Source organism: Dipteris shenzhenensis, chromosome 18 (genome assembly GCF_047967505.1).
Source record: "Dipteris shenzhenensis isolate YYH24624 ecotype China chromosome 18, Dip_SZ_1.0, whole genome shotgun sequence".
NCBI lineage: Eukaryota > Viridiplantae > Streptophyta > Polypodiopsida > Gleicheniales > Dipteridaceae > Dipteris > Dipteris shenzhenensis.
The window spans coordinates 53,882,208-53,894,214 of NC_141613.1; the positions used below are offsets into that span (position 1 = coordinate 53,882,208).

The following is a 12,007-nucleotide window of genomic DNA, read 5'->3' on the forward strand; positions in this document are numbered from 1 at the left end:
ATCCCATGCTAGTTGCATGCACTAGATCTCTAGAAAAAGAGAAATTTCAATGCGAAAAATGTGCTGCAAGTAAACACTTCTCAGATTCAAACTCCTCTTCCACTTGTGCTCCCTTGGTTATGGAGCCCTTGGAAGTTGGTGCAATTGCAGCCTCTCTTGCTTGGATGGATGAGATATTGGGGGTGGAGAGAGAAAAACTCAGAAAAAGTTAAACAGGCTAGAGAGAGAAAGACCTAGAATGGAGTAATGGTTTGGAGAGAGAGTGATGATGCTGCTCCGAGGCAGGGGGAAGAGAAAGAGGTGCTGCTTCTGCTCTAGAGGTGAAGAGAGGGGAAGATTTCTGCAGAGAGAGAAGCCTGAACTGTAGAGAGAGAAAGATGATGCACGACCAAGAGGGCCTGAGATGGAGGCTGGCTGTACCAAGATGGGGGAGGGAAGAGGGCTGCTGCACCAAGGAGGGAGAGGGACAGAATTGGACGTGGGAATTTGTGTGGATTGAGGGAGAGGAAGCCCTTCTTTTATAGGCCCAACCCACCATCTGCCCAAGATAGCAAGGTTGTGGGGGTTGGGCTGGCCCAATTTGGCATCTTTTTTAGGCCATCAAATGGTGGGTTGACCCTACACTTGCCCCTTCCTCCTTGCCACTTGTCCCCCCCTATTGCCAAGTGGTTGGGCGAGCTGGCCTTGCTGCCAGCTCATCCTGCAGCCTGCCACGTGTCATCTTAAAACCCTAAACATTCAAACTTATTGAAATTGACTCTGATGGGTTCTTAGCAGGTAGTCCTAGACATTGACCTATTCTGAACTCATTTTTGAGTTTGTTTGACCTCAACAAGAGGTTTATTGGTTTGTCCTCTTAGCTTGTATCTCCATGCCTCTTGGCATGTTTCCTAGCTCACACCCAAGGCCATGAGACATTCTGTTGGATGGTTGCTAGGTTGGTCTGCAATCTGTGCATTCGATTGGTCCTAGAAATGGGTACTCAGGTGGAGTGTGATTTTTGATGTCCCTCTTAAGGGAGGGCATTACTCTTGCGGGTCACTAAGCAAGGGGGTCCACCTTCAAATGCTAGACGTAGCCCCCATGACTTCAAGGAATAGAAGGAAGACTTTTTCATTCTTTTGCAAAACATAATATTTTAAAATAAATAGAAATTTAAAAGAAAAATTACCAAGCAAGTGGATATAGCTTGAAGATGAGTGACACTAAGTCTGCTAGAACCCTCTCATATAGTTGATACGTGGCTTCTCTAAGTTCTTGAGGGACTTAATCTTTCCAGTCTTTCCCATAGCTTCTTCCTTGGACTATATCGAAAGCTTTCTTGAAGTCTACAAAGCAATAGTAGGCATCCTCTTTCTTATGTTTGGCTCCTTGAGTTGCAGCCCTTATGGCAACCAGATGATCAACTGTCGAGTGTTTGGGACAACACCTTGCTTGTGAAGGTGCCCTGACTCCTTGTACCTCTGCCCAATTGCTGATTTTTTGCTCAAGGATAGTGCCATATAGCTTTGCCATTAGGCTCCTCAGCATGATTGTGTGATAATTCTTTGCGATCTTGTTATCTCCCCCTTATAGATCGGTATAATCCTACTAAGCTGCCAATCTGATGGGAAACCTTCCTCTAGTGCCATATTCATAAGCTGGGTAAGCATTTTCTTCGTCTTTTCGCCTCCCCGGATCAACATTTCCACTACTAGCCCCTGTGTGTCTTAACCACATGGAGAGAGAGAGAGAGAGAGAGAGAGAGAGAGAGAGAGAGAGAGAGAGAGAGAGAGATTAATTGGCTCTTAACCACAGGAGAAACAATTAAGAGTAAATATGGAGATCACGAAGCTGCGCCAAAAGGTGAAAGAGCAGCAAGAGCGGGTGGGCCAAAAGGTGCTATATTGAGCTATTTAATTTGGAAAATTGTAAACTTTGTAATAAGTTTGCTGCCAAGTTTGGTATAGTATTTTTCTTTTAGCTGTACTTCTATATAGTTTTGGTTGAATTTGGATGTTATCCATTTATTTTTCATATTGCTAAAGTAGACATGATATTGTTTTAAGGTCATGCCTCTTTCTTTAATAAAGTCAGCCTAAAGAAGGAAGGTAGTGGTTGCCCAAGAAATGCCATGACTAATCCAATGAACACAAACATTGGGCTTATGTTGTCGAGCCCTCTAGAAAATCTTTGTACGGTATAATTGATCGATTCTTTGTGAAAGGAAGAGAGAAAAGAAAGAAAGTTTATTAAAGTCTATGAAAGACCGATGGGAGAGTGATAAAACCTGATATAAACAAGCAGAAGGGTGAAATTACTAAGCGAGCATAATCGCCCATGCTGAATGCTAAGTCCAAAAAATACATAGTCATGTAGCATCAGTGGTGTCATCAAACATCATCCTCATAAGTACAATGTGACCTCATGATGGTGTAGGTGTCAAGGGGGACTCAGGGGAAGGGCAAGATCGTGATGATGTGTAGCCCGTGATGGAGCGTTGGCAGCTATTTGTGGGTGCAGTGCGTGTCGATCTCTTGGCGATGACTCCTATGGGCCGTGCTCCAGCTCTCAACACAGAGGGGAGGTCGCCAAGTGTAATTTGCATGTCCGTCCGCTGTCGAGTGTGGCGTGTCTCGGACTCTGGGTCTCGCGGCAGGGGCTGTGTGGTCCATATGGTTTGAATGGAAAAACTTAGTAATCTTGCTCTGAGAGAGACCAGATTGTATGTCGGAAGCCTGTCTCTGCGTCCTGAGTAGAAGCTCTCTATGCCGAAGTGCCTCGTGAGGGAAGGCAACAAGACATCTCTGGTCTGGGTATGTAGATGAATCCAGGAACATTCCCAAACTCATCCTCTAAAAACACAACATAGTGCAGTTTCAATCTCATGATAGTCACTCACAAGGTTGAAAACCATAAACTCCATCATGCATAGCAGGGACTAGCTACTATGACATCCCCACTGACGTCATCAGTGCCCAACAGTGGGTGTAGACCATAGTATAAAAATATGCTCTCACACATACAAATCCACACACCCACACATACTTGAGCATCCATTTATACAAAGTCTTCGTACTGAGTTTCTGTCGGCACTCCGGAGGTGAAGGGCAGACTCAGCCATGATGAAGGCTAGCACTACAGGAGAAGGCTAATCAAAAGGTAGTCCAAAATCTCTTTATTCAAGCTACAACTGCTTGTGAAGTCTAAACATTTTCATTTTAGTCTCTCCCCAACGAGCATCTAAATCTAAATCTAGCTGATAGGGAAATAGCCCATATGTAAACTACTCGGTGCTTTCTATCAATTCAGACAACGGATTTTGCAGAGGCGTTTGAATGAGATGATTGCGAGTTGTCAAACACATATACTTGAACTTAAGAGTTTGCAAGTAAGCTGGAATTAAGACTCATACAGCTTAAACACAAAGTCACATCATTGGAAATTGCAATATGATTGAGGGGCCAAGACGCCCCCCCCCCCCCCTATCCAGGCTCACTTTATTCTTGAAAATGGAGATACAAGACCAAGGTGCAATGCACCTTCCAAACTGATGAACTCAGTGAAAACCTAGGACCTAGATACAAGACTCAAGAGCATATGTGCAAGGTAGACAACAAAAAGGAGGACTTCAAGCTCAGGTTTCAACTCTTGGCTTGCCCAATCCACAAGGAAGAAGCCTGCAACAATCACCACTTAAATCGAACATTAGAGACAAGCACTAGTTTCTAGAAAGATAGTAGAAACAACATGAAATAGTGCTGTCTGTCCTGCATCCCATTGAAAGTCTCAAACTTGACAGTTGCCCCTTCCTCCTTGTAATCTTTCAATTTGCCTTTAGGGGTGAGATTGTCATAAACGGGGGGCTGTAAAAACGGTGGGGGCATCACTGCTCCCGCATTCTGAGCCATTCCAACCGTACCCATGGTGGGGTTTGGCATTCCAGGTCCCACTCCCTGCATCTGTGGCATATTCCAAGTATTGCCCATTGTCCCAGGCATTCCTGTCTGCATCCCAATGTTTGAGTACATGATATTGGCATTTGCAGGGGGCATTCCACCCATCATAGGTTGCTGGAAATTCTGCATTCCCGGCTGCGTGCTGCCCATAAAGCTACCTGGCATTCTGGGTGCCTCTGCGGATGGTGCCACCATTGCCTGAAAAACTGAAATATCCTGGATGCATCGTGGGCTGAGGAAGGGCTTGCTGTCTCCGATCGACTGAATGAAAGTTATTGGCATTACCCGCTACAGGGGTGATCGAGGGCATCTCTGACGGCTGTCCACCGAAAGAAACATGCCTAGAAGTCTTCTCATGCTTCTTATGTTTCTTCTGAGATGACTTTTTGCTTCCAGGGGAAGCAACCATAGGGGGAGGAGCTTGCATAATCTCTGTGATAACATGCTGCAATTGCGACAGGGCTCCCGCTACACTTTGCATTCGTAGCTGAAAAACTACATTGGGATCAAACTCCTATGCCTCATCTACCTCATCTTGTGAGTCCTTCGTGGCATGCTCAGGAGAGACTGGATGAGCCCCACTGTCCTGCTGGTCATCACCCCCCTGGTACTGTGCTCCTCTTCAAAGCTCTCTGATGCTTTGTCTTTGTCCTGTCCCTCGTGCTCTAAAATGGTCAATGACCTCTCACGGTGTGACATGCTTGCTAAGATTGATGGCTATAGCAACAATTGCACTGAAGGTGTCCTTCACCCAACACTACCAGGGCTCACCTCTGCAGGAAGATGGTGACGGTCCCAGCAACGGAACCACTGAAACTGGCCTTCGATAAACAAAAGGGCAGTGATCTTCTTTTACTCAGTCATAAACTTCATAAATGGCCACAATGCAAGCTTCAGTCACTTCAATCACTTAGCACAACTTAGAAACAAGCTTCAACAACAACAAAGGTGAGTACCCCTGCTCAATGAAAATAGTACACAGTGCACCCACTGGTCCCAAATGCCTTGGCGCCCCTTACGGTATTTATCTAATGCTTCTGAATGGAAATGCTTTACAACAAGGGTTCAACCTTGCACTGTTCCTCTCTGCAAATCCTCTACTTATCTTCAAGGCATCTAATCCAAGTGCACCACTAGAATTCCCACCGGCAAGGCATACTTAGGCATTCACTTCTGATCTGACACAACTTAGAGGCATTCAGGCATCCAAACCACTAGCAAACTAAGCTCAAGGCAGCCTCAAGGCTATCACATGCATCCACACTATCCTTAGGCCTGCCACAAGATCACCCTTGCCTTTGGGTGCTTGCTAGAACCTGTAGGAGTCAAAACAGACTTAAAACGGCTGAAAACAGGCTTGAAACAGCTCAAACAGCTCAAAAATTACACAAGAACAACTGAAAACGTCCGACACCTCTGGGAGAGTGAGGGGAGAGAGATGGAAGGTGGGGGAAGGGCATGCATACACATGCATGACAAATGGCACCTCCTCCTTGCCATTTGCCCCTTCATTAAAGGCCTAACCCCCATACCAAGGACAACGTTGGTTGTCCTTGGGCCCAACTTTTAGAACCCTCTTTTAAAGCCTTTGCCTAGCCCCTAAGACCTAGTGGTGCACCTAGAGTTTGCCCTTAGGAACTTCTAGGAAGTGTGCACTTCCTCTAGCCAGTCCCTCACAGCCAAACCATTACAACACTTAACCATGGTTAACCCTTGGTTAAGTGTAGGTTGAGTTACGAAGATACTTTACATCACTTTTCATGTCCTCGTGACAAATCACATTTTTCCGAATGAAATTTCTCTTTTACAAAAAAAAAAAGTTTGTGTGTTTTTTCACGAAAAAAACGTCTCTCTCCGAACATACATACATACATAAACGTAGCTCTGCCCCCCCCTGCCCCCCCCTCTCGCACGCAGATGCCCTTTCATAAGACTAGAATGTATCCAATTTGACAAATTAAATCTTTTGTGAAACAAGTGAAAGAACGAAGGAAAGTAGGGAGTTTATAAGCAACTTAAACCAAATTATGAGAAAATGTGAAAAGTATGTATCACATTGTATGTCTCTCTCTCTCTCTACATATATATATACTTATACATGCATGATGCATACATGGCAGGATGCTATGACACTAGAGTGGCAACTTTTTTATGCTTGGTGCTTCATGCATCTCTTGGTTCAGCAAACAGTAGCCTATAGTTGCTACTTCAAATTGTGAAGCTGACTATAGGGCATCTTTTACAACCACGGTGGAAGTATCTAGCTACAAAAACTACTTGTAGATCTTGATGTTAGTCAGACATCTCCCACCACTATCTACACTAATAGTCAGAGTGCTTTACATTGCGCGTAATCCAGTGTTTCATGCATACACTAAGCACATTGAGGTTCATTATCATTCTGTCAAAGAGAGACTATCAGCAGGGGATGTTAAACACAAGACAATTTGGGAGATATCTTCACCAAGGCGCTTTTGTTAACCCAAATTTGAAGCTTTTCCGCAAGCTTTCCACTGATTACATTGTTACATGATTCTACCATCCACTTCCATAGGTTGCTATATCCTTTTGGATGAACATGTGCAAGCATGGCATGAGTTCTAGGTATCTCTGAGATGTTTCCAGAGTACCATGGAGGGGGCTATGTTAGGTTTAGCTAATGGTATGGCCTTGTAGGCTAGAAGTAGTTACTTCTAGTCATTAGTTCATTCTTAACTAAGTCAACTCTTATAACATGAGTCTAGGCTTCATAGGCTTGTACTTCACTTCAGTTGTACTCTTTTTACACTTGAGTGCTGTTGCAATAAATTTATTGTTCACTTTTGCCTCTATTGCGGCATTCTTGCTATAATTACCATCAAGAGTGTCGAGACAACAACTAGAATATAGGATTTTGTTGGCAGGAGGTGAGGTTGTAGGAGAAGGAGATGTTAGGGAGCGTGTTGCTCCATATTGGCCATGGTTATGAGTGTACCCCCTAGTTGAGACTAAACCTTGGGATTGGGCTGGGGGTTTAGCGCAACTACGGGTTGGGGGGGGCAAGAAGAGGGGACTGCCACTATGTACCTTTACAAGCCACAAGGCAGGGGGGTTGGGAGGGTGCTGGGAGCTATGCGAGGCAGCTATAAGGAACGATGGGAGGAAGGACTGTGAGGGGGAGAGGAATGGAGGGCTGGGCAATGGAAGAGGGGGGGTTAATGGGAGGTTTGCAGAGGTTGAGGGGGCACTGAGCGGAGGTGAGCTAGGGATGAGCGAAGGTGAGGGGGAATTGAACAAATTTGAAGAGGAGGAGAGGAGGGGAGTAGAGATGAGGAGACATGGCACAGCTAGAGAGCACACCACAAATGACTAATTGTACACTATTAGTTGAAAAGAATGAACATATTTATACCCCTTTAGGGTTTCCAATCCTTGTGCCTTTTTAGCACACTTTGTGTAACCGGCCTTTAGTTTCCTAAAGAGCAGTAGACCATAACTTGCATTGCATATTCATTATTCACAGCCACATTGCATCATTTACAACCACTTAACTTTAAACAATACCACTAAGAAACAATTGGAGAAATAACTGGATGGAGGCTAGAGCGCCCTTGCTCAATGAAACCAAGTACAAGACACCACACTGGCCCCAAACTCTTGGTGCCCCTTCTGGTATTTATTTATTTCTTTAAGAATGAGATTTGTACATACAACAAGGGCTCACCCTTATGCTCTGCCCCATGAGCAATTCCACTGTCCAAGCCAAACCTTGGCTATAACCTGCATTCCATCCTAGTGTACACACTAGTACCCAAGTGCCAAGGCATTCACCATTTGTCCATGACCAACTGTAAAGGTGTCCAAGCATTCCACAAAGACGGTAACCAATTGTTAGTGACATGGCATCCGTACACTTCCCAAAATGCTCAAGCAGCCCCAAGGCATCCAAATGCAATACACTGCCCCTCTGGCACTCTCCCAGGCACACCCTCTATAACTGAGTGTCTGCTTAAGCCTGTAAGGTCCAGAGGAAGCTCCAAACAACAAATGGAGCAATAACAAGCTTCCAAAATCACTAAATGCAATGAACATGAAAGGGATAGTGACAAGAGAACTCAAACTAGCTTCAACTGACTTCCGAAACACCTCCAGGAAAAACAGATCAAGTGTGGAGACTAGCATGAGGAATTGGCAGCTTGGTGAAGGGAAGGAAGAGAGTGATAACGGGCTGGAAATCAGAGAGAAGAAGAGAGCAGGAGGATCGCGGGTAGGAGGAGGAGGAAGAGATCAACACAGCCTGCAAGATCCGCCTAGGGAAGCATGCACCTCGAATGATATGCAGAAAACAGCCATACAACAGTCTCAAAATCAGCACCAAACTACCACGGGAAGCGTGCAATCAACCTGTACAAACAGCCTAGGGATGCGTGCCTCTTTCATACAGCCAGCAATTAATGCAATTCAGCCACCTTGGTTCACGTGCCAATCAAGTGTTTTGTCCGTACAGCCCATCTTGGGAAGCGTACATGACAACCGTACTGTCCCGTATAGCCTTGAAGATGCCTAAAAGCGCATGCCACTCCAAGCAAACCAACCATACATCCTCCTCGGAATTAGCACCTACAGTGTGTATAGCTGTACGGATTGCCTCGAAATGCGTGCAATAGCAAGAAACGTGGGGGAAGGCGATCTCGAAATGCGTCAAGGAAGCAAGAAGTGAGAAAAACATCATGTACCTTAGCCTTGGAAGGAGGAAGGGGGTAGGTGTGCATGAGGGGCTGCCATGTGGCCCCCTCATTAAAGCTCTAACCCCACAAAACCGGTTTGCCCCTCACACTTAAATCCTAACCCTTCTAACCAATGAAACATTGGTTTCCTAGGGCCCAACATTATGACCCCTCTAAACCTTGCCTTGCCCCTACCTAGGGACTTTTGGGAAGTGTCACTTCCCCTGGGCTAGTCCCCTAAGTCAAAGTTAGTCACGGTTCAGTGCACCTAGGGACTTTTGGGAAGTGTGGCTTCCCTTGGGCTAGTCCCCTAAGTCAAAGTTAGTCACGGTTCGTAACTTCACGTCCCTGTGACACTTTGTGTTAGTGCTATGCACAATATGAACACATGATGTTGAGATGAATTCTCAACACCTTCCCTCAGATTAACATCGTGAAGTAGGCCTTCCCTCTAGGTAATGATTATGGAAAATGGAAGAAGGTCTGCACATTACTTTCCATCACATCCTTTTAATGGGGATATTCTTGCTGTGAGTCAAACCAAGAACTTATCAGTGTTTCTCGAAAAGCTCTTTCCTAAGTGGTTTGGTAAAGATATCTCCAACTCTCTTTGCTGTCACAATGTTGCGATGCTTATGTCACCAAGTAACACTCGCTCTTTGATAAAGTACTTTGTGACATCAATGTGCTTTTTCTTGGAGTGATATACTGGATTCTTGGCTAGTGTTTGAGCTGATTGATTATCACATATTGTTGTTGGCTTTGTCTCATCAAAGTAATCGGTTTTCGACAATAGTCTTCTGAGCCATATAGCCTCACATGCACCTGTTGTGAGTGTCCTATATTTTGCTTTTGTTGAAGAGAGAAATAGTTGGCTGCATGTTTAACAACCAAAATATGCACCTTGACCAAGGAAAAATGCATATCCTTGTGTGGATCTCCTATCTCTTGTGTAGTCACTGTCATAGTATTCGGATTCCGTGCAACCTTGATGACTTACTCTATATTCTATTTCAAATTGTCTTCCGTTGGTTGCATTTGAATGAGACCGTTTTGGATTTGCCATTAACTGTGCAAGTGAAGTTATGGCATAACAAATATCTAGCCTTGTGATAGTCAGATATATAAGAGTTCTGATGAGCTATCGATCGTAGTTGGCCCGAAACGCGTTTTGGGTAGGTCCGAAAGGTACAAAACGTTTCGATTTTGAAACTCGTGTTTTCGGAGCCCCAAAATAACCCCAAATGCTGAAAAGCCCCAACAATCCGTTTTTTGGGTTTCTTACCTTCAAATATCGATTTCGGTGCTCGTACTTGCTCTGTGCGTTAATTTGCCTTCAGCCCGTACATCCGGCGTCTATACATGCTGTGTGAAACAGGCCTTCGGGATCTCCAAAGGGCATTGAACAGATAACAACTAGCAAATACTTAATTTACATCCACTTAGAACTTTCCACAGCAAACCAAAATCAACTTAGAACACAATACACGAGAGCTAGATCGCCCCCCTTGCACCGGACACTAGATTGGCCCTAAACTTAGCACCCCTTTCTGTATTTCTTTATCTTTTGTTCAAAAGGCTTGCAAATACAAGAATGGCGTCACAGTGCATCAGCCCACAGACAACCAACTGAATAATTTGAGCACAGGCACTTCCGTCGTGTGATGCAATTCAGAAAAGGCATCCCAGTCCAGTGCAACATTCCATGGCAGCCCTTCTTCCGAATTTGGCTGAGGGTTCTAACCTTGCAGCTCTGATACCCACTAGGGGAGCCCTGGCAAGAGAGAAATCAGCGCTACATGTCTTGGTAGCTCTGAATACCTGTCAAGGGAGTCCTAGCAAGACAGAAGCCAGCAAAACAACGACACTTGGCTGTTCTTGGCAAACATGAAGACGAGCTGCGCAAAGCAAAAGGATCTGAAGGTTGTGAGGCAGTAGAAAAGCTCCCGAAAAGCAATCAACCGATCGGAAAGCTCTGGAAACCCTGGGAAAATCAGCAAGCATGGAGAAACGAAATTCATTGGCAAGATCTCTGGCACCCTGGCAGGTGAAAATCTGCAAAAGCAACCCTGGAAAACTTGCTAGAAGAGGATCGCCAAGTCTGGAAGCAAATCGAGTTGCTTGGAAGCTCCAAACTCCCTGGAAATGTGCGATTTTGATAGGCTCTGGCCTCAAAAGCTCCTGGAAAAAGTGTGAATCAGTTTTGGGCTGGGAAGGCATGAACAATAGGCATCCAGCAAAAACGAATTGATCAAGAGGCTCCTGGCACAAAAACGAACTTCGTTTTTGAGCTTCTGGCAGCCATGGCAGCCCACCAACAGCCCACAGACTGCCCTGGTAGTAAAAAATCAGCAAACCGATGTGATAGAATAGCCCTGGAGCTCTTTCCCAGCCAATGACTTGCCTCTCTCTGTTCTTCTGTGGTCCCAAAAACAGCCCTGAAAGCAAATTTGGACTTTTTTGCTTGCTTTCCAAGCCTGCTAGCCAAATGTGGCTCCTAGAGCTATTTTTAGTGGAAGGGATTTCAGCTTTAAAATCTGCAATTTTTTCTTCATGTGACCCTGTGAGCATCATGTCATCTACATAAAGAATGATGACCAAAATATCCCCCCCATTGGTCTTGATGTAGAGGGTACTTTAAGTTGGACTGTTGTGAAGCTCGTTGCTGGTCACGAAGGCATCAATCTTGGAGTACCATGTAAATGGGGCTTGTTTCAACCCATACAAAGCTTTATTCAGCTTGCAAACTTTATGTTCATTACCTGAAATTTCAAAGCCAAGAGGTTGTTTGACATAAACCTCTTCCAACAAGTCTCCATTAAGAAAAGCTGTTTTTATGTCCAACTCATGAACATTGCAAGCAAAATGTGTAGCCATAGCAAAAACTAATCTGATAGTGGTCATCCTGGAAGTAGGAGCAAATGTCTCGGCATAATCAATGCCCTTCTTTTGAGCATAGCCTTTTGCAACAAGCCGTGCCTTGTACGTGTAAATGGACTCATTTGACTTTCTTTTTACTTTGAAAACTCATCTGGTACCTATGGCATTCTTTCCTGGTGGCAAATCCACAAGATTCCAAGTCTGATTTTTCTCAATAGACTGCATAATCCTTGGCTTCTTCAAAAGTATAAAAAACCTTCCGCATCAGGAAGAGTACCTGCATAAGCTGATTCAACAGAAAGAGCACCCCCTTCGTGCCTTGCTGCACTACGAGTTCCGCCACGCAAAGGAGCATCAAGCCTACTCTTCTTGAGAGTTTGGAGCAGCCAATTCGGAACAGTTTTGGCTGAGTGTATTTCTGTAATCTCTTGCCTGGCAGCATCTTCCACGTCTTGTGGAGGAACTAAATCAGCGTGTGGCTGA

General features: G+C 44.8%; 1 protein-coding gene across 2 annotated transcripts in view; it reads left to right on the plus strand.

Annotated features, from left to right (window-relative positions):
* The window catches only part of LOC147891425 (choline-phosphate cytidylyltransferase 2-like), a 125,323-nt gene that overhangs the window by 57,337 nt on the left and 55,979 nt on the right, over positions 1 to 12,007 (plus strand). For both annotated transcript variants that reach the window (XM_087389317.1, XM_087389316.1), the window contains exon 6: positions 1,798 to 1,878. In XM_087389317.1, coding sequence (XP_087245443.1) covers positions 1,798 to 1,878 — 81 coding nt within the window. The remainder of the gene's footprint in view (positions 1 to 1,797; positions 1,879 to 12,007) is intronic.